The sequence below is a fragment of the Rhinopithecus roxellana genome, chromosome 19, assembly GCF_007565055.1.
Source record: "Rhinopithecus roxellana isolate Shanxi Qingling chromosome 19, ASM756505v1, whole genome shotgun sequence".
NCBI lineage: Eukaryota > Metazoa > Chordata > Mammalia > Primates > Cercopithecidae > Rhinopithecus > Rhinopithecus roxellana.
Genome location: NC_044567.1, coordinates 22290346 through 22313328, shown reverse-complemented (window position 1 = coordinate 22313328; position 22983 = coordinate 22290346). Strand labels below are relative to the sequence as shown.

General features: G+C 38.2%; 1 protein-coding gene across 3 annotated transcripts in view; it reads left to right on the top strand.

Moving 5' to 3' along the window:
- USP32 (ubiquitin specific peptidase 32) overlaps positions 1-22983 on the top strand; it is a 223153-nt gene that overhangs the window by 142476 nt on the left and 57694 nt on the right. For all 3 annotated transcript variants that reach the window (XM_010364086.2, XM_010364087.2, XM_030922582.1), the window contains 3 exons: positions 505-588; positions 4243-4304; positions 20953-21055. In XM_010364086.2, the coding sequence (XP_010362388.1) occupies positions 505-588; positions 4243-4304; positions 20953-21055 (249 nt within the window). The remainder of the gene's footprint in view (positions 1-504; positions 589-4242; positions 4305-20952; positions 21056-22983) is intronic.

Genomic DNA, 22983 nt, shown 5'->3' with positions numbered 1-22983 from the left:
ATGATTAAACTATATATGTTTGCATTACCACAAATTGTAAAATTTTCCTATTGAATGCATTTAGGGAAACATACAGGAATGAACTTGAACTAGTTTACCTTCTGCATTGTAGGGGAGTTAGGAAAAAGTAAAGAGGAAGAAATTGCTTTTCTATGTTAGTCAACATTTAGATCATGGTGGGCGCCTGCAATCCCAGCACTTTGGGAGGTCAAGGTAGATGGGTCACGAGGTCAGGAGTTCAAGACCAGCCTAGCCAACATAGTGAAACCGAGTTTCTACTGAAAAATACAAAAAGTTAGCTGGGCATGGTGGCGGGCACCTGTAATTTCAGCTACTTGGGAGACTGAGGCAGGAGAATCACTTGAACCCGGGAGGCCGAGGTTTCAGTGAGGCAAGATTGCGCCATTGCACTCCAGCCCAGGCAACAGTATGAGACTCTGTCTCAAAAAAAAAAAAAAAAGAAAAGAAAAGAAGATGTTCCTAACATGAGTGTCTCTGTTTCAGATGGGTCATCTTACTCTGGAAGACTATCAGATCTGGAGTGTGAAAAATGTTCTTGCCAATGAGTTTTTGAACCTCCTTTTCCAGGTATGTTTAAGGTAAATAACAGCAACAGAGGGTAGTAATACCAGTACTTCTACATCTTTTCCATCATATAGTAGTCAGAGTTGTTGTATCTAGGCTGCAAAACCATATATTATTTAAAAAAAAAAAAAACAGAACTACATTACACATCTGAAAGATGGGTGCTTGCTGAAGTTTCTCAAAATGTGATGTGGGAAATAGAAAAGTGGGATGTAGATTATTTTAACTCATTTTAGAGTAGTACACAGACATATAGAGAGTAAGTTGCAAAAGCCATCATAATTTGCTAGTTTCTTCATTATTGTCTTTTTAAAAGGGCTTCCTTGTAATAAGACTGACCAGGATAATTTTTGTAAAAGAAAATAAATAAAATAAATAAATAGCCTTCCTAATAAGTAAGGCAGTATGACCAGAAAGATGAATCATAAGGAGGTAGCTATACATTTTTCTTTTCTTTTTTTATTATTTTATTTTATTTTTTTAATTTTGAGACAGCTCTCGCTCTGTCATGCAGGCTGGAGTGCCGTGGTGCAAGCGTCTCACCGCAGCCTTGACTGTGCAGGCAGGGTGATTCTCCTTCCTCAGCCTCCCGAGTAGCTGGGACTACAGGCGTGTGGCACCACACCTGGCTAATTTTGTATGTTTTATAGAGACAGGTCTTGCTATGTTGCCCAGGCTGGTGTTAAACTCCTAGGCTCAAGTAGTTCTCCTGTCTCAGCCTCCCAAAGTGCTGGAATTACAGGAGTGAACCACCACGCCCAGCCCAAGTTTTTCAAAGAATACAATCTCTCTGATTAAGAGATCATTGAAGGTATGAGGCTGTTTCCTAATTTTTATTATTTAGAAGGTCCAAGAAAGATTAAGCGGGAAGGAAAGAATGAAAGCTACCAGAAGTCAACACTAAGTCATAGAGCTTGCCAAATTTTAACTATTGTCCTAGTTAAACTAATTCTCTTGCTCTGATTTTTAAGGATAATTTAAGTTTCCCCATTTTTATAGTTATTCATAAATATTTAACTTGATTTAATAGTGGTTATTTTAGTTTCTTCTAATTTTATCTTCCTTTTACCACTGCGAAGGTCAGAATGGTTTAGTATGTTTATACGTATCATGATCTACCATTTTAAATAACGAACTTGTCTGCAACACATCTATGTTGGAATAAATGGAAATTGGTCTCTTCCGGAGAGCTAATGACTAAGTTTTATGTATTTAAAACATATATAATCTGATAGGCCTGTAAATCAATTATTTGCTTTATTACAAGTTATAATTTTCAGCATAGATTCAAGTTGATGGCTTTATAAAATATATGTGAAAATAATATAGATCACCACTATAAACACAACAGAATTGCTTGGTAACATGAAAATTCGTCAACTGTTTTTTATTTTTGTTTATTTATTTTGAGACAAAGTCTTGGTCTGTCGCCTAGCCTGGAGTGCAGTGGTGCAATCTGGGCTCATTGCAACCTCCATCTCTCAGGTTCAAGCGATTCTCCTGCCTCAGCCTCCTGAGTAGCTGGATTACAGGTGTGTGCCACCACCCCTAGCTACTTTTTGTATTTTTAGTGGAGATGAGGTTTCACCATATTGGCCAGGCTGGTCTCAAACTCCTGACCTCAAGTGATCTGCCCACCTTGTCCTCCCAAAGTGCTAGGATTATAGGTATGAGCCACCACGCCTGGCCTGGTCAACTATTTTTATCTCATTTAAAATAATATCCTCAGTAGTGGGTTCTGTAGGCTTTTTTTTTTAAATTGAACTATTGTTTTTTTTTGTTTTTTTTTTTTTTTTTGAGACGGAGTCTGGCTCTGTCGCCCAGGCTGGAGTGCAGTGGCCTGATCTCAGCTCACTGCAAGCTCCGCCTCCCGGGTTTACGCCATTCTCCTGCCTCAACCTCCCGAGTAGCTGGGACTACAGGCACCCGCCACCTCGCCCGGCTAGCTTTTTGTATTTTTAGTAGAGACGGGGTTTCACCGTGTTAGCCAGGATGGTCTCGATCTCCTGACCTCGTGATCCACCCGTCTCAGCCTCCCAAAGTGCTGGGATTACAGGCTTGAGCCACCGCGCCCGGCCACTGAACTATTGTTATTTTTTAAAGTAACAATCTCATATTCAGTATACGAAGTTATTGTATGAACAGTACATGAACATATTCAATGTATTGCTCATGTACAGTTGACAGTTCATATACTGTTTGTACACGAACATATTTAGTGTACTCTTTATCTCATATTCACTGTATGAATATTTTTGGTCACTTAAGTTTGTGTCTGAGTCATGTTGTAGCTCTCACAGAGTATAGCATTTTGACTTTTAGTTTTGCCTTTGCTATTTTGTCATTCTTTTTTTTTTTTTTTTTTTTTTTTTTTTTTTTTTTTGAGACGGAGTCGCGCTCTGTCGCCCAGGGTGGAGTGCAGTGGCCGGAGCTCAGCTCACTGCAAGCTCCGCCTGCCGGGTTTACGCCATTCTCCTGCCTCAGCCTCCTGAGTAGCTGGGACTACAGGCGCCTGCCACCGCGCCTGGCTAGTTTTTTTTTGTATTTTTTAGTAGAGACGGGGTTTCACCGTGTTAGCCGGGATGGTCTCAATCTCCTGACCTCGTGATCCGCCCATCTCGGCCTCCCAAAGTGCTGGGATTACAGGCTTGAGCCACCACGCCTGACCTATTTCGTCATTCTTACTGTGGACTTGGAGTGGCACTGTTTTTGTGACTCTTAACTTATGAATAAACATATACTTTAGATTTGCTTATGTGTATGCTTCCAACATTTTATACTGAAAAGCTCAAAGTTTTTTTCAGGAAACACCCTGAACCTAAATTTTATTATATTTTACTATATGTGCTTTGTCACGTATTTGGTTATGCTTATATGTACAATGAGCAGACAGTTATGCTAAATTGTTTTTATTTTTATCTGTGTTTTTAAATTGATAGAGTTAGCTTGTTAGGTTAATGATACAATATTGAATTATGCTTTTATTTGCCAAGATCTCACACATGGCTGAGTGTTTTGGCCATTTAAAATCTATCGGCCGGGCGCGGTGGCTCACGCCTGTAATCCCAGCACTTTGGGAGGCCGAGGCGGGCGAATCACAAGATCAGGAGATCGAGACCACGGTGAAACCCCATCTCTATTAAAAATACAAAAAATTAGCCGGGCGCGGTGGCGGGCGCCTGTAGTCCCAGCTACTCAGGAGGCTGAGGCAGGAGAATGGCGTGAGCCCGGGAGGCGGAGCTTGCAGTGAGCCGAGATTGCATCACTGCACTCCAGCCTGGGCGACAGAGCGAGACTCCGCCTCAAAAAAAATAAATAAATAAAATAAAATCTATCATATGCAAGTGTCAGAAGAATTATTCTGAAATCTGTTCCTGAGGTAATATCTTCCCCTTTCCCTTTTTCTTCTTTCCCTTTCTCTTCCCTTCTTACCTAGAGATTTGAAAGTTAGCCTCCATTGGAATGGCTTATTTAAAAAAAGCAAACAAAACCCCAAAACCACAAGGCTAAAGTTAAAATTTGCTCAAGTGAATAATTGATCATTCATGAGTTGAAAGCTGTTGCTAATTCAGATTCCCATTTAAGAAGTGGGTCTCATGCAGAGAATGTGAAACAGTATGCAGTTAATAAACTTTGATTTACCATTTTTTTCCCTAGGTGTGTCACATAGTTCTGGGGTTAAGACCAGCTACTCCAGAAGAAGAAGGACAAATTATTAGGTAAATTTGTAGTTTCAGTTATATAGTTGAAATTTCAAATACTTGAAATATATTGGTTACTGAGGAACAGCATGTCCTATTTTAATGTAATCATTAACTGTTTCTCAAAAATAGTTACATATTGAAATATTTTTGTTAAAGTACCTTCCTAGATAAAGGAAGATACTATAGATTAATTAAGAAGGCAAATTCTGTTTAACATTAAAATTGCACTGAACACTAAATTTGATTTTCTGAAATGAGATAAAAAGTAACCAGTTTTCTTTAGTACCAAAATATGTTTATTGTTGGAAAAATTAGAAAATAGAGCTAAACAAAAAGCAGAGAAAGATTTTATAGATAATTTATAGATAATTGCTGTAGACATTTTTAATATTCATATAAACATATGCCCACAATGATATTTGTACAATTTATATAAAAATGGGAATATTCTGAAAACCTATTTTATTCCCTGCTCCTATTTTCACTCTAGATCATATAAAATACTACTTTAATATATATTAGAATAAAGCCTTCTTTGAATATAATTTTAAATGATTGGTTTGCAGCTCTGTTCATCCTCTATTATTCTTTTTTAATATAAGCTTATTGGACCAATTTTGTTAATAAAGTCTCTATGTCTTGGCTTAAGGATTTACTTTAGGATGAATTACTTAAGATGAAATATCTGGATTATATTTTAAAAACAAAGGTATGCATGTTTTATAGCTATATTCTAATTTTTAATAACTTGAGTATCTTTCATTGCTTTGTGACATTGCTGTTATGCTACACATTTGTGTAGATAGTTTCAGAAATAGGACTGAATTTCTAGTAAACTCTGCTTTTAAAATAAACTCTCAATAGGTACTGTCACTTGACTTTTTCTTGAAAGTATTGTGCATACAAACTCTTCAGTAGTTTCTTGTGGCTTGGATTTCTGGATAGATGGGAGTTTACTAAAATAGAGTTGTTTGGAATACCTGAGAACAGGATTACATATTCAACGTTTAAACAGGACATGCCAGTTAGTACATAGATAGTTAAAGTAGTAGATATATTTCTAAGTTTTTAAATGACAAGTTTTAAAAATGGTTATTTATTTATTATTTATTTATTTATTTTTAAATGAAAGCAAGTTTATTAAGAAAGTAAAGGGGCCAGGTGTAGTGGCTCATGCCTGTAATCCCCGCACTTTGGGAAGCCAAGGCAGGTGGATTGTTTGAGCTCAGGAGTTTGAGACCAGCCTGGGCAACATGGTGAGACCCTGTCTTTTTTTTTTTTTTTTTTTTTTTTTTTTTGAGGCAGAGTCTCGCTCTGTCGCCCGGGCTGGAGTGCAGTGGCCTGATCTCAGCTCACTGCAAGCTCCGCCTCCCGGGTTTACGCCATTCTCCTGCCTCAGCCTCCCGAGTAGCTGGGACTACAGGCGCCCGCCACCTCGCCCGGCTAGTTTTTTTTTTGTATTTTTTTTAGTAGAGACGGGGTTTCACCGTGTTAGCCAGGATGGTCTCGATCTCCTGACCTCGTGATCCGCCCGTCTCGGCCTCCCAAAGTGCTGGGATTACAGGCTTGAGCCACCGTGCCCGGCCAAAGACCCTGTCTTTACAAAAAATAAAAAAATTATCGAGTCTCAGTGGTGCACGCCTGTGGTCCCAGCTACTCGGGAGGCAGAGGTGGGAGGATTATTTGAGCCCAGGAGGTCAAAGCTGCAGTGAGCCAAGATTATGCCATTGCATTCCAGCCTGGGTGACAATGTGAGACTGTCAAAAAAAAAAAAAGAAAGAAAAGAAAGGAATAAATGGGTAGCCACTCCATATGCAAAGCAGCATGGTTATTTCTTAAAGAAGATTAAGCAAAATCTGTTTTTTTAAATGTTGCTTTCATAAAACTCCAGTCTCATGTAGTTTTTATTTGTTTGTTTGTTTTATTTTCTGTCTTGGATTTTTTTGAGATGGGGTCTCACTGTACTGCCCAGGCTGGTCTTGAACTCCTGAGTTCAAGACTTTTTTTCTATTACAGTCTAATTTACTATAGTAATATATTCTGAAGTAAATATCACTTAGCATAGATAGAAAGAATGCTATGTAGCCCATATTTATATTTATTGCCTTATTTTACAACTACTCATAGCATCCCTATTTCAAAAAATAAGGTTGATATAATCTTATATTTTCATGGAAAGTTATTATTTGCAAAATACGTGTAATTACATTATCTCATCTGGCCCTTAGAATAACTGCATGAAATTAATGTCTCCCATTTTGTAAAAATGAAAACTGAGATTTATAGAAGTTGAGGACCTGAAATTACATGGGACTGGCAGAATCAAGTTTAGGACCTCTTTCTTAGAAGTACCAATAATCTGCTTTCTGTATTTTGTATTTTTTAATAAGTCTAGATTTAAAATTGTTGGTTCCAAATTGGTTCATTTCATCTGGGGTTTTTTTTAAATTTGTTTACTCATTTTCAGTGTTATTTTATTTTGCCTCTACTGTTACTTATAAAAATTCATTTGACTGTGATAATTTTTAAAGGATGATTCAGGTTGGTTCATATGCAATGAGGTGAAACAAATATTTGTCTCTAACTTATAGTCAGTACGTTGTTAAAAAAAAAATTATCATGATTTCTGGAATGGCCGAGTGAAGATCTCAGCAAACCCTTTTCCCAAAAGCACTTAAAAAACTAAACAAAATTGTCAAACAACCATTTCAGGACTCTGGAAACTGACCAAATATATACAAGAAATTAAGAAGCATTTATTCAAGAACTACTAATCCTTGGTGAGAACAATGGAAGTGTGTGGTAATTTAATGAGGAGCAGCTTTCATTTCCTCCCATCCAGCAAATCTGCATGATAGTTCCACAGGGCAGGTCAGAATGCACTGACAGTCTGATTTATGATTTGAAGGAGAGCATGAATAAATGCCTCTCCAAGGATATTATAAAACAAATACATACCATCATGGTGGTAAACAATGAGGGGAAACTGACATCACCAGCTTGGGGATAAAATACTGGTTAGGGGAAGCAGCAGACTAACAACAGACCAGTCAAATTTTTGACAGGGAACAGGATCACCATAGTGAGCCTTAACAAGCTTTCTCATGTCCCCAGTGATCTGTAGACTACTTGTACAAGGCTATACACAAACTCAGGAGAAACCAAAGTGGGCTTTAGTCCTTTATTCCTCCCTAATTGAAGGCAAAGCCTTGCATGTGCAGAAAGTAAAAGCCAGGGTAGGCTTGTAACCTGCCTGAACTTTAAATGCATTCCCCAAACCATGTACAGATCCATCAGGAAAAGAATGCGAGTGTTACTGGCTCAAGGTGTTTCAGCACAGCCTCTCAACAGTCATTGGCTGACCAGTAAGTTAGGCTAACCCAAGAAAGCCAAGCTTAACAATAAAAACAGAGATAATAAAAAAGAAAACAACAAGAAGCTGAGCAGCTTCACATTGCAAGATACTGTATGGGAAGTTAAACTCTACAGAATTGTTCCGGGAAGTTGTAAAACAAAACAAAACAAAACAAAACACACGGGGTTCAGAATCCAGAGTTGCTAATATAAAGTATCAAATGTGTTCAGTTTTCAACAAGAAAAAATTATGAGACATGGAATAAAACAGGAAAGTGTGACCCATATACAAGAAAAAAACAAAGAATAGTAGAAACTGTCTCAGAGGTGGCACCAGATGTTCTACTTAGCACACAAAGACTTCAATGCAGCTATTATGAATGTTTTCAAAGAGCTAAACGAAGCTATATTTAAAGAATTAGAGGAAAGTATGATCTCACCGACTTGTCCAAATAGAAAATAGCAATAAAGAGATAGAAATTTTAAAACAGAATCAAATAGAAATTCTAGCAGATTTGAGTTGACAGAGAAATATTCAGCAAAACAGAGTATGTATCAATAGAGATTATTTCATCAGAAAGAGAGAAAGAAGACCAAATGAATGAACAGAGTTTCACAAAAGGTGGAACACCATGAAGTCTACCAAAATATGCATAATGGAAGTCTCAGAAGGAAAGAAGCAGAAAAAAGTTTGACAAGATAATGTCTGAAAGTTCTAACATTTGTTGAAAATTATTAACCTTAGAAGCTTAATGAACTCCAACTGTGTTAAACACAAAAAGATTCACACCTAGACATATCATTGTCAAAGTGTTGAAAACTAAAGACAGAGGAAAAAGTTGAAAGCCACAAGAGCAGAAAGACTCGTCATATAGAAAGGAACCACAATATGATAAACAGCTGACTTTTTGAAACAGTAGAGCTCAGTATGCAGTGGTATGAGAAAGTGATATAAGGAAAAAAAACAAAAAAGCAAAAACTGTCAATCCAGAATTCTTTATCTAACAGAACTGTAATTCAGAAATAAAGGTGAATTAGTACCTGACTTCAAAATATACTAGAAAGCTATAGTTACCAAAACAGCATGGTACTGACATAAGAACAGACACATAGACCAATGGAACAGAGCAGAGAACCCAGAAATAAATCCAGGCCAGGCGCGGTGGCTCACGCCTATAATCCCAGCGCTTTGGGAGGCTAAGGTAGGTGGATCATAAGGTCAGGAGGTCGAGACCATCCTGGCTAACACAGTGAAACCCCGTCTCTACTAAAAATACAAAAAATTAGCCAGGTTTGGTGGCATGCGCCTGTAGTCCCAGCTACTCGGGAGCCTGAGGCAGGAGAATCGCTTGAACCCAGGAGGTGGAGGTTGCAATGAGCGGAGATCGCGCCACTGTACTCCAGCCTGGGTAACAGAACGAGACTCTGTCTCAAAAACAAAACAACAACAACAACAACAAAAAAAAAACCCACATTTACAACCAATTCTTTTTTGACAAAGGTGCCAAGAGCATACATTAGAGAAAGGACAATCTCTTCAATAAATGGTGTTGGAAAAATTTGATATCCATGTGCAGAAGAATGAAACCAGATCCCAACTTCTTACCATACACAAAAATCAAATCAAAATGAATTAAAGAGTCTGGGTGAGGTGGCTCATGCCTGTAATACCAGCACTTTGGGAGGCCAAGGTGGCCGGATCACCTGAGGCCAGGAGTTTGAAACCAGCCTGACCAACATGGTGAAACCCCATCTCTACTAAAAGCACAAAAACTAGCTGGGCATGGTGACAGGCGCCTGTAATCCCAGCTACTCAGGAGGCTCAGATGGGAAAATTGCTTGAACCCAGGAGGCGGAGGTTGCAATGAGCCGAGATTTCCCCACTGCTCTCCAGCCAAGGTGATAGAGGGAGACTGCATCTCAAAAAAAAATAGAAAAGAAAATGGATTCAAAGACTTAAATCTAAGGCCTAAACTACTAGACGAAATTGGGGAAATGCTTTTGGACATTCATTTGAGTGGTATGACATTGTATAATACCTTAAAAGCACAGGCAGCCAAAGCAAAAATGGACGAATGGAATTTCATCAAGTTAAGAAGCTTCACAGCAAAGGAAACAATCAACAGAGTGAAGAAACAACCAGCAGAATAGGAGAAAATATTTGCAAACTATCCATCCATCAAGGTTTTAATAACCAGAATATATAGGGGCCTCAACTCAATAACAAAAAACCAAATAACCCAATTTAAAAATGGGCAAGTGATCTGAATAGACCTTGCTCAAAAAAAAAAAAAAAAAAAAAAAAAGGCCGGGCGCGGTGGCTCAAGCCTGTAATCCCAGCACTTTGGGAGGCCGAGACGGGTGGATTGCGAGGTCAGGAGATCGAGACCATCCTGGCTAACACGGTGAAACCCCGTCTCTACTAAAAAGATACAAAAAACTAGCCGGGCGAGGTGGCAGGCGCCTGTAGTCCTAGCTACTCTGGAGGCTGAGGCAGGAGAATGGTGTAAACCCGGGAGGTGGAACTTGCAGTGAGCTGAGATCCGGCCACTGCACTCTAGCCTGGGCGACAGAGCGAGACTCCGTCTCAAAAAAAAAAAAAAAAAAGACATACAAATTGCCAGCAGACATATGAAAAAATGTTCAACATCACTAATCATAATCAAAATATCAAAACCACAGTGAAATACTATCTCCCAGTTAAAATGGCTATTATAAAAAAGACAATAACAGATTCTGATGAGGATGTGGAGAAAGGGAAGTGCTAGTACACTATTGATGGGAATGTAAATTAGTAAAGTCAATATGGAAAACAGTATGGAGGTGCCCCAATAAACTGAAAAGAGATCCACCATATTATCCAGTGATCCCACTGCTGAGTATATATTCAGAAGAAAGGAAATCAGTAAAACAAAGAGCTGTCTACACTCCTGTGTTTATTGCAGCACTACTTACAATAGCCAAGATACAGATTCAGCTTAAGTGTCCATCAGTTGATGAATGGATGAAGAAAATAGGCCGGGCACGGTGGCTCAAGCCTGTAATCCCAGCACTTTGGGAGGCCGAGACGGGCAGATCACAAGGTCGGGAGATCGAGACCATCCTGGCTAACACGGTGAAACCCCGTCTCTACTAAAAATACAAAAAACTAACCGGGCGAGGTGGCGGGCACCTGCAGTCCTAGCTGCTCGGGAGGCTGAGGCAGGAGAATGGCGTGAACCTGGGAGGCGGAGATTGCAGTGAGCTGAGATCCGGCCACTGCACTCCAGCCTGGGCGACAGAGCGAGACTCCATCTCAAAAAAGAATAAAAAAAGAAAAAATATATATTATATATATGTATACATGTATATACACACACACACAAAATAAAATATTATTCAGCCGTAAAATGAATGAAATCCTGCCATTTGCAGCAACATGGATAAAACTGGAGGTCATTATGTTAAGTGAAATAGGCCAAGTATGGAAAGACAAATATCACATGTTCTCACTTTTAAGTGGGAGCTAAAAAAGTTGATCTTGTGGAATTAGAGAGTATTATGATGGTTATCAGAGGCTGGCAAGGGCAGGAGGGATGATATTGAAGAGAGGTTAATGACTGTAAAAATACAGTTGGATAGAATGAATGACTTCTAGTGTTCAATAGCACAGTAGGTAACTATAGTTAAAAATAATTTATTGTATATTTCAAATTAGCTAGAAGATTCAGAATATTACCAACACAAAAAAATGATAAATATTTGAGGTGATGAATATCCTAATTACCCTATTTGATCATTACACATTGTATGCATATGTCAGAATATCACATGTACCCCATAAATATATACTATTATTATATATAATAAATTTTTTAATAGAAACATTTTTAAACCTTTTTTAAAAAAACTTTAAAAAAAAAAAAGAAATGAAGGTGAACTAAAGACATTCCTATATGAACACTGAGAATTTGTTACCAGGAAATCTGTCTTTAAATAGTAAAGGAAGTTCTTCAAGCTGAAAAGAAGTGACACCAGACAGTAATTAACATCCACGTGAAGAAATAAAGAGGCTCTCTTCCTTGACGGTGCCTATGGAGGTGGCAGCCATCCCCTACTCGGCATCATAGCTGCCCTTAGTCCCCTTGTGAAGTCCAAGATCATCAAAAAGAGAACCAAGAAGTTCATCCAGCATCAGTTAGACTGATATGTCAGAACTAAGTGTAACTGACAAAAACCCAGAGGTATTGACAACAGAGTTTGTGGAAGGTTCAGCAACAAAAAACAAAGCACATGCTGCCCAGTGGCTTCCAGAAGTTCCTGGTCCACAACGTCAAGGAGCCGAAAGTGCTGCTAATGTCCAACAAATGTGCTGAGATTGCCCACAGTGTTTCCTCCAAGAACTGCAAAGACATTGTGGAAAGAGCAGCCCAGCTGGCCATCAGAGTCACCAATCCCAATGCCAGCCTGTGCAGTGAAGAAAATAAGTAGACAGCCGCTCATATGCACGTTTTATGTTTAAATAAAACCATAAAAACTGCCAAAAAAAATAAAGAGCACCAATAGTAGAAATCACATAGGTAATAATAAAAGACAGTATGAACTATTCTATGTATTTAAACATTTTTATATGACAATAATTATAAAAGCATGTTGTTCGCATAACATATAATGATCTTATATGAGTTACAACAGTAGCACAAAGATGAGAGTAGAAAGTAGAGCTATATTTGAGCAAAGTTTCTATGTTTTAGTTTCTATACTTTTTTAGTTTCTATACTTTACTGGAATAAATTAGTATCAATCAAACATAGTAGACTATGTTGGCTGGGTGCGGTGGCTCACGCCTGTAATCCCAGCTCTTTGGGAGGCCAAAGCAGGCAGATCACTTGAAGCCAGGAGTTCGAGAGCAGCCTGGCCAACATGGCAAAGCCTCATCTCTACTAAAAATACAAAAATTAGCCAGGCATGGTGGTGTATGCCTGTAACCCTATCTACTTGGGAGGCTGAAGCGGGAGAATCACTTGAACCCAGGAGGCAGAGGTTGCAGTAAGCTGAGTGGCATCACTGCACTCCAGCGTGGGCGACAGAGCAAGACTCCATCTCAAAAACATAAAATAAAAAATAAAGTAGACTATGTTAAGATCCATATTGTAAACCCTACAACAATCTCTAAGAAAATGATCCCCCAAAATAGTTTTATTTAAAAAGGCATTAAAATGTTACCTATTTAAATTCCTAGAAAATACCTATTTACCACAAAAGAAAGAAGTAGAGGAGTAGAGGAAGAAAGATACATAGAAAACAAATAACTAAATAGCAGACATAAACCCACATCTGTAATTACCTTAAATATAAACAGATTGAACAGATGATCAAAAGCCAAAGATTTAGACTGAATTGTTTTTTAAAAATCTAGCTACTTGGCCGCGCGCGGTGGCTCATGCCTGTAATCCTAGCACTTTGGGAGGCTGAGGCTGGTAGATTGCAAGGTCAGGAGATCGAGACCATCCTGGCTAACTCAGTGAAACCCTGTCTCTACTAAAAAAATACGAAAAAATTAGCTGGGCGTGGTGGTGGACGCCTGTAGTCCCAGGCGCTACTCGGGAGGCTGAGGCAGGAGAATGGCACGAACCTGGGAGGTGGAGCTTGCAGTGAGCCGAGATCGCGCCACTGCACTCCAGCCTTGGTGACAGAGCGAGACTCCATCTCAACAAAAAAACACAATCCAGCTACTTGAGATTCAAAGGTACAAATAGGTTGAAAGTAAAAGAATAAAAGATAAAACCATACAAATATAACCATAGGTGAACTAAAATCACTTTACTGTTAAGAAAAAAAATGGCTTTTAGGTTACAAAAGACAAGTTACTGGAGCCAGAGAGACATTTTATTATGATAAACGATGATATATGCACCCTTCAGCCAACAGCAACAGAATACATATTCAAATGTACACAGAGTATTGTCTAGGATAGACCATATACTAGGTCAGCACTTAGTCAGCAGACTATGGCATATTGGCCAACTTTGGCCCACTGCCTGATTCTGTACAATCTGCAAGCTAAAAATGTTTTTACCTTTTTAAGTGGCTTTGAGAAAACCAAAAAGGGATATTTTGTGACACCTTACAATTACATAAAATTCACATTTCAGTGAGCGTAAATAACATTTTACTAGAGCACAGTCATGCTCATTCAAAACCTTGGGGAAGGGAAATTCCTCAGTCTAAAAAGTATCTTGAAAAATATACAACTGAGATCATACTTAATGGTAGAACACTGAAGCCTTTTCCCATAAGATCAGGAAAGGATACTTGCTCTTGCCACACTTACCAACATTGTATGAGAGCTTCAAGCTAGTTAAATCAGGCAAGGAAAGGAAATAAAGGCATCCAGATTGTAAAGAAAAATAAAACTGTCTGTAATTGCAGATAACATGATCCTATGTGTAGAAAACCCAAAAGAATTCACAGAAAAACTGTTAGAATTAAAATGAGTTTAGCAACATGACAGGATACAAGATCAATAATTAAGGAATCAATTGAATTGTCATGTACTAGATAGAATAATTTGAAAGTACAATTAAAATGAAGACAACAGCTCCATTCACTATATTGTCAAAAGAAATCAAACCCATGGAAATAAATTCAACAAAAAAAGTGCAAGACTTGTGCATGTAAAGATTCAAAGCATTGCTGACAGAAATTTAAGAAAATGTAAGTAAATGGATTTGAAAACTTAATGTTTTGAAGATGGCAATCTTCTCAAATTGTTCTGTAGATTCAAAACACACCCAATCAAATCCCAGCTTTTTTCTATAAATTGACAAGCTATTCCTAAATTGTATAGGGAAATGCAGAGAACTCAGACTAGCCTAAACAACTTCAAAATAATGACAGAAAATGGAAGACTTAGACTTCCTGATTTCACAGTTTACCTAAGGATACATTAATCAAGAACTGGAATAAGTAGAATCATAGAGATCAGTCAAATGGAATTGACATTTTAAAAGGAAACCCTTGGCCAGGCATGGTGACTCATGCCTGTAATCCCAGCACTTTAGGAGGCAGAGGTGGGCGGATCACTGGTGCCAGAAGTTTGAGATCAGCTTGGCCAACATGGCGAAACACCATCTATACTAAAAACACAAAAATTAGCCAGGCGTGGTGGCACACGATTGTAGTCCCAGCTACTCGTGAGGCTAAGTCAGGAGAATCACTTGAGCCCAGGAGGCGGAGGTTGCAGTGAGCTGAGACCATGCCACTGCACTCTAGCCTGGGTGACAGAGTGAGATTCTGCCTCAAAAAATAAAAAAAGGAAACCCTTATATTTTTGGTCAATGGTTATTTTTATTATCATTTTTATTATTTTTTAAAGATGTCAAGAAAATTCAGTAGAGAAAGGACTGACTTTAAAAAAAAAAAAAATGGTGCAGAAGGAGCTGAGCCAGTAGTCCCAGCTACTCAAGAGGCTGAGACAGGAGGATCACTTAAGCCCAGGAGTTCACAACTTTAGTGTGAGTATGCAGTGATCGCACCTGTGAATAGCCACTGCATGCCAGCCTGGACAGCATAGCAAGATTCTGTCTCTTTAAAAAACAAAAAAAAAAGGTGCAGGAAAATTGGATATTCATATGCAAACAGATTATTTTAGACCCCTTATCTCACACTATGCTTAAAAATGTACTCAAAATGGATTCCATATACCTAAACGTCAGAGCTAAAAACATAACACTTCTAGAAAAGCAAATGTAGAAAATCTTCGTGATTTGGGGGTAGAAGATTTCATAGATATAACACCAAAAGCACAATTTATAAATGGGGCAAAAAGTGTAAGACATAGAAAAAATTAGAAACTTTTGAGATTCAAGAGAGGGCATTAAGAAAATAAATGCTACAGCCTCACAGCTCTAGAGAAAATATTTGCAAATTATATATATGATAAAGGATTTGTGTCCAGAATATATAAAGGACTGTTACAACACATTAAGACATCAAGAAAATCTAATTTTAAAATGTACAAAAGAGTTGAATAGACTCTTACTATACATGTATGAATCGCTAATATAAGTACATGACAAGATGTTCTGCTTCCTCAGAGAAGGCAAATTAAAAGCACAATGAGAGGAGTGACTCAGTGAAAATTATGTAGTGGGTAGCTCTAAGAGCCTGTCTCTCCACAGAAACATTGAAAAATAAAGAACTGCCAATTTCAACTTTGTCAGAACTCTGAACAAAGAGACAAAGATTTATAGAAACTAAGCAAATGTTGATTTTTTAAAAATTATAAAAAATTATAAAAATTATTTAAAACCCTGTTTATATATTTGCCATTGTCTGGTTTAGTAATGGCAGCCTTGAAGATGGCAACCCACATGGTCCCTGGTTTCAGAGAGAGCAGAGCACAGCTTATTTATAAAGAGTTGTGTTTGTCAGGCTGGGTGCGGTGCCTCACACCTGTAATCTCAGCACTTTGGGAGGCCAAGATGGATGGATCAGTTAAGGTCAGGAGTTCGAGACCAGCCTGGCCAACGTGATGAAACCCCGTCTGTACTAAAAATACAAAAAATTAGTTGGCCATGGTGGTGCACACCTGTAGTTCCAGCTACTTGGAAGGCTGACGCAGGAGAATCACTTGAACCTGAGAGGCGGAGGTTGCAGTGAGCTGCGATTGCGCTACTGCACTCCAGCCTGGGTGACAGAGCAAGACTGTCTTCAAAACAAAACAAAACAAAACAAATTGTGTTTGTGTAAACAGTCTGGGGCTACCAGAAAAGCTACTGGAAGATGCTTAGCTATATTATACTTAACTCAGAATTTATCCAGGATGGAAAAGCAGGGGCATTCCTCAGAAGTTCTGTAAGGCACACAAACCAGCCACCTGCAGTCACCTGGGGTAAAAGATTTTAATTGAGGCATATAATAGAATGCTGAAAGTCTTGGGAGTGGTGGGAACTTGAGCTTCCTTGGGAAATTAGGGTACCCAAAAGCACACTGTACACTGGGTAATTTAGAAAGCTTTGCACACGCCAACAACAAGATACGCAGTCAGAAAATACCTTATAAGACCCCTACAGTTTCACCTCTGGCTGAGCTTCTAGACTAAGAGTATACAGGTAGTGAAGGCTAAGGCATAGTTGTAAACCACTGTAGGAATGCCCCAGCACAGCGCCATTCTGCAAAGACAGTAGTGGTTTTTGTCTTTGTCTCTCTGTCTTTGTCTCTCTCTCTCCCTTTTTTCTCTTTCTCTTCCTCTCTCTCCCTCCCTCTTTCTTTTCCTCTCTCCCTCTCCCCGCTTCTGCCATTCTAAAAAATCACTGTCAGAATACCAGCTTTTCGAACACAAGTTAAATGAAGACTTAAGAAACTACACATAACAAGGAAGACAGACTTTATAAAAATATTTTAGAAAAGTGACTAAACAAATAACTGTAGCAGTCAACGAAAGCAAATCCTGAAGTGGAGGGGAATATGATTAGTTCTAGAGTTATCATTAATGCTCAAAATGTTGTTTTCAACAAAAAATTGCAGAAACAAGAAAGTGTGGTCCCTTCACAGAGGAAATTAATAGAAATTATCTTTGGGGAAGCACAGTTATTGGACTTAGTAGACAAACATTTAAAATCAATCATCTTAAATATGTTCAAAGACGTAATGGAGGTGATGGACAACAAACTAAAGGAAACCAGGAAAAATGACTAGGCGTGATGGCTCATGCTTGTAATCCCAGCACTTTGGGAGGCCAAGGTGGGCAGATCACTTGAGGTCAGGAGTTCGAGACCAGCCTGGCCAACATGGTGAAACCCCATGTCTACTAAAAAATATACAAAAAATTAGCCAGGTGTGGTGGCGGGCTCCTGTAATTCCAGCTACTCGGAAGGTTGAAGCAGGAGAATCCCTTGAACCTGGGAGGCAGAGGTTGCAGTGCCACTTGCACTCCAGCCTGGGCAACAGAGCGAGACTCCATCTCAAAAACAAACAAACTAAATAAATAAATAAATAAATAAGTAAAGGAAACCAGGAGAATGATATATGTACAAATAGAGTGTATCAATAAAGAGAAAGTATAAAAAGGAACCAAACACAGATTTTGGAGCTGAAAAGTATAATAACTGAAATGAAAAATATATTAGAGGGGTTCTCCATCAGATTTGAGCAGGCAGAAAAATGAATCAGAGAAGTTAAATAAAAGTCGATTGAAATTATTGACTGAGGAGCAGAAAGAAAACAGAATGAAGAAGAATGAACAGAACGTAAGAAACCCATAGAACAACATCATGTGTGTCAACATAAGAATCTTAGGAAAGGAGAGAGAAGGAAACGGCAGAATATTTGAATAAATAATTGTCCTAAACTTCATAAGACATGAACCTACATGTTCAGAAAGCTCATTGGACTTCAAGAAAGATAAACAAAGTGATCCACACTGAGAAGCATTATAATGAAACTATTTTACAAAGCCAAGAACAAAGAGAGAATCTTGAAAGCAAAAGAGAAGCTACTTGTCCCATACAATGGATCATCAATAAAATTAATAGCATGTTTCTCATCAGAAAGCATGGAATCCAGAAGTGAGTGGGATGACAATTTTTTTAAAGAGCTGAAAGTGGCAGAAAAACTGTAACCAAGAACTCTATATCCAACGAAACTTTTTCCTCAAAAATTATTTAAATTTTGCAATGGAATGTTAGTTGTAACACCAAAAGCATGAGCAACCAAAAAAAATACTGCATTTCATCAAAATTTGAAAGTTTTTTGTTTTGTTTTGTTTTGTTTTTTGAGACAGTCTCACACTGTCACATAGGCTGGAGTGCAGTGGCACCATCACAGCTCACTGCAGCCTCAAACTCCTGTGCTCAGGTGATCCTCCTACCTCAGCTTCCTGAGTAGCTGGGACCACAGGCGTGCACCACCACAACCAGCTAATGTTTGTATTTTTTGTAGAGATGGGGGTTTGCCATGTTGCCCAGGCTAGTCTTGAACTCCTGGGCTCAAGCGATTCGCCTGCCTCAGCCTCCCAAAGTGCTGGGATTACAGGTGTGAGCCACTGTACCTGGCAAAACTTAAAACTTTTATACATCAAGGGATATTATTTTTAAAACAGAAAGGACCACCTATAGAATGGGAGATAATGTTTTAGAAACATACATCCAATAAGGGTCTAGTAACTAGAATACATAAAGAACTCCTACAGCTTAACAACAAAAAGCAAACAACCCAATTTAAAAATAGACAACTAAAAATAGACTTGAATACAAGTTTCTCCAGAGACATTCAGTGATCATCAAGCAGATGAAAAGATGCTCAACATAATTAGTCATTAGGGAAATACAAGTCAAAACAATGTAATGCTACTTCTCAATAAGATTATTAGAATTTTTAAAATGGAAGATTTTGGCGAGTAGGGAAATTAGGGACTCATATATTGCTGGTAGAAATGTAAAATGGTGCAATCACTGTGGAAAACAGTTTGGCAGTTCCTCAGCAAGAATTTCCATGTACCAGCAATTCTACTTCTAGGTATTTACCAAAATAATTGAAAACAGGTACTCAAATACTTGAACACAACTTTCATAGTACCACTATTCACAATAGCCAAAAGGTAGAAACAGTCTGTACATCCATCAGTGGATGAATGGTTAGACAAGATGTTGTATATACACACCATGGAATATTATTCAACCATAAAAAGGAACAAAGTACTGATACATACTACAACATGGTTGAACCTCACAAACATGTTAAGTGAAGGAATCCAGACATAAAAGGTCATGTGTTGAATCATCCCATTTATATGAAATATCCAGAATAGGCAAGTCAATAGGTCCAGACAGCAGACTGGTGGTTGTTAAGTTCTGGGGGAAGTGGGTAATGGGGAATAACTATTTAATGGATGACTTTTTAATTGAGGTATATGAAAATGTTTTGAAACTTAATAAGAGGTGATCACACAGCGTTTTGGATGTACTAAATGCCATTGAATTGTATGATTTGAAATAATTTCACGTTATGCCATTTTCACCTCAAAAATAAATAGTTTTTGGTTGGGCACAGTGGCTCATGTCTGTAATCCCAACACTTTTGTGAGTTCAAGACCAGCCTGGGTGACATAGTGAGACCTTGTCTCTAGTTAAAAAAAAAAAAAAAAAAATTAGCTGGGCATAGCAGTGTACATCTGTAGTCCCAGACACTTGAGAGGCTGAGGCGGGAGGACTGCTTGTGCCCAGGAGGTCAAGGCTGCAGTGAGCTGAGATTGTACCACTGCACTCTAGCCTGGGCTACAGAATGAGATTCTATAGATAGATAGATAGATGGGCTACAGAGTGAGATTCTATAGATAGATAGATAGATAGATAGATAGATAGATAGATAGATAGATAGATACATACATACATACATACATACATACATACATACATAGATACATAGAGATAGAGAGATAGATAAGGTAGATAGATATGGTAGATTTTGTTTTATAATCACAGTGTAACAGTGCTTCACATCCACTAGAATTGCTGATGGGAATGTTAAATGGACAGCCACTTTGGAAACTGACTTGCCAGTTTTGAATGTTCTTTAGGTGTTGTATGGATAAACAAAATGTAATAGATACATACAATGGAATACTATTCAGTAATAAAGCACAAACAACTGATATCTGCCACAATAATAGATGAACCACAAAAACATGCAAAGTCAAAGAGGCCAAATTTTTAAAAGGCCATGTGTTTTATCATTTTATTTATATGAATAGTTGAGAAAAGACAAATCTGTAAGAGACAAAACATAGATTAGTGGTTTCCTGTTGCTGAGGGTGGTAACAGGAATTGACTAAAAATGGGTACAGGGGTCTTTTTGGATTAATTGAAATGTTCTAAATGTTCTCAAACTGATTGTGGTATTGGTTGCACATATCTGTAAAGTTATCAAAATCACTGAGTTGTACACTTCAAATAGGTAAGTTTTATATTTATGTAAATTATTCCTCAATAAGGCTGTTTTGAAGAACATCATTGGTTACATGAACATTCTGCAAAAAATGTAATTAATTAATTGGAAACACCAGCTGTGTTTCTAATTTTTTTTAATTTTTAATTTTTTCCTAGAATCTTTTCCTGAAGTAATTGTTCTTGATACTAGCCCGTGACTCTTGAAATTGGTTTATCAATAGAAACAGTGTTGTTTTACTAATTGGATTTTGGCAGTGTCTCCTAATTACATCTAAATGTTTCGTGGTTTTTCTTACAAAACTTCTAACGATAATTTTTGTGCGTCGCCACCTGTTTCATACAGCTTTATTTGATGTATTTAATTTCTTTTGTATGTACAGAGGATGGTTAGAACGAGAGAGCAGGTATGGTCTGCAACCAGGACACAACTGGTTTATCATCTCCATGCAGTGGTGGCAGCAGTGGAAAGAATATGTCAAATACGTGAGTTAGATTCCTGTCTATTTACATTTTTCACAGGATTTTCTACTCCGTCAGTCTTCCAGCCAATAATAAAATGCTCCAACTTAGATAAAGATTCAAAGGGAAAGGAAATGAGTGTTTATATGATACTTGCTATGGGTAAGGCTTTGTGATTACACTTCCACATACATTTCTTCCCTTGTAACAACCCTAAAAAAAGATAATATTGGGCACGGGGGTACCTGTATATATCACATACCTCACATCTCATTTAATTCTCATACCACCCTTGTGAGGAAGATAGTATTATACCCATTTTACCTTTGGGGAACCTGGTGCTGAAAGTAAAAGTAACCTGAATATCGTGATCAGGGTAGAAGATCTGGGATCAAACCCAAGGACTGACTTTAAAGCTTACGTTCTCTCAACTACATCATTTACATTGTCCTTTATTTCACCTTTTCCATTAAAACGGAATTTTTTTTCAGAACAAGAAAACTGAAAAGAATAATGCCAAGAATCAAATATTTGCCTTCTTGGAGAGCCAGTTGATATATATACTCATTGCCAAATGATCAATAACCAAAATTCTAATCATTTGATTCCTATTTGCCTGTATTTCTTCTGTCACTGCTTATTATCAGAATATTGATAGTTACATACTTTTTACATTATCTATCTCATCATTCTTTCTCATCCTTTTTCCATTTTGCAGAGTTTATTAATGTATTTTCACATGTAAAATTTATTAATTGGGAAACACGGGCTTTGGTGTCTCTGAAGGAATAAAAAGTAGGCAAATGACTTCCTGGACCTTGTAGGTAGATAATGATGGTGTGTGTGGATAGAAAATGAGAACATTGGGGTACAGCATCAATCATTATTTTGAAATACTTTTTTGGTTTTTATATTTGTAGTTTGGCCTTAGATTGAGTGGTTGTTAACGTTTTAATGAGTATAGACTCAAAGAATAACATAGTTTTGTCTTGGATGTATTACGTTTTGTTTTCTGTAGGAACACAATAGACGTCTTAGCAGCATGTCCCTTATAAACAGACTGAACTGCACTGATAAGAACATGAACCTGGTTTGTTGTTGCCTACCACAATCCTTTTGTACACTAAAGAAATTTGGGGAGGGTTGTAAGGGAGAGGTATACATGGGAGAATCTACATATTCCCTTCTCCACTCTGGCATTTGATATTATTTTCTAGCATGCGTCTGTCAAATGCAAATTTTAAAATCTACTTAAGAATGAAGTCTGGCTGGGCCTGTAATCTCAGGACTTTGAAAGTAGGGGAATCACTTGAGCCTAGGAATTCAAGATCAGCCTGGGCAACATAGTGAGACTCCATCTCTACAAAAAAAAAAATTTTTTTTTTTTTTTTTTTAGACAGAGTCTTGCTCTTGTCGCCTAGGCCGGAGCACAGTCGCGCATCTCGGCTCACTGCAAGCTCCGCCTCCCAGGTTCACACCTTTCTCCTGCCTCAGCCTCCCAAGTAGCTAGGACTACAGGCACGTGCCACCACGCCCAGCTAATTTTTTTTTTTTTTTTTGTATTTTTAGTAGAGATGGGGTTTCACTGTGTTAGCCAGGTTGGTCTCAATCTTCTGACCTCATGATCCGCCCTCCTTGGCGTCCCAAATTGCTGGGATTACAGGCGTGAGCCACGACGCCCGGCCCAAAAAAATTTTTTTTTAAATTAGCCAGGCTTGGTAGTGTGCGCCTGTAGTCCCAGCTACTTGGAAGGCTGAGGTGGGAGGATGGCTTGAGCCTGAGAGGTCGAGGCTGCAGTGAGCCATGATCGCACCACTACAGTCCAATTTGGGTGACAGAGCAAGACCCTGTCCCATAAAATAAATGAATAAATAAAGGCAAACTTAGAGTTAAAAGAAACCTGGGAAGAGAGGAGTTTCGCTTTATATGGAGAGAAAGGAGGCAGAGAACTA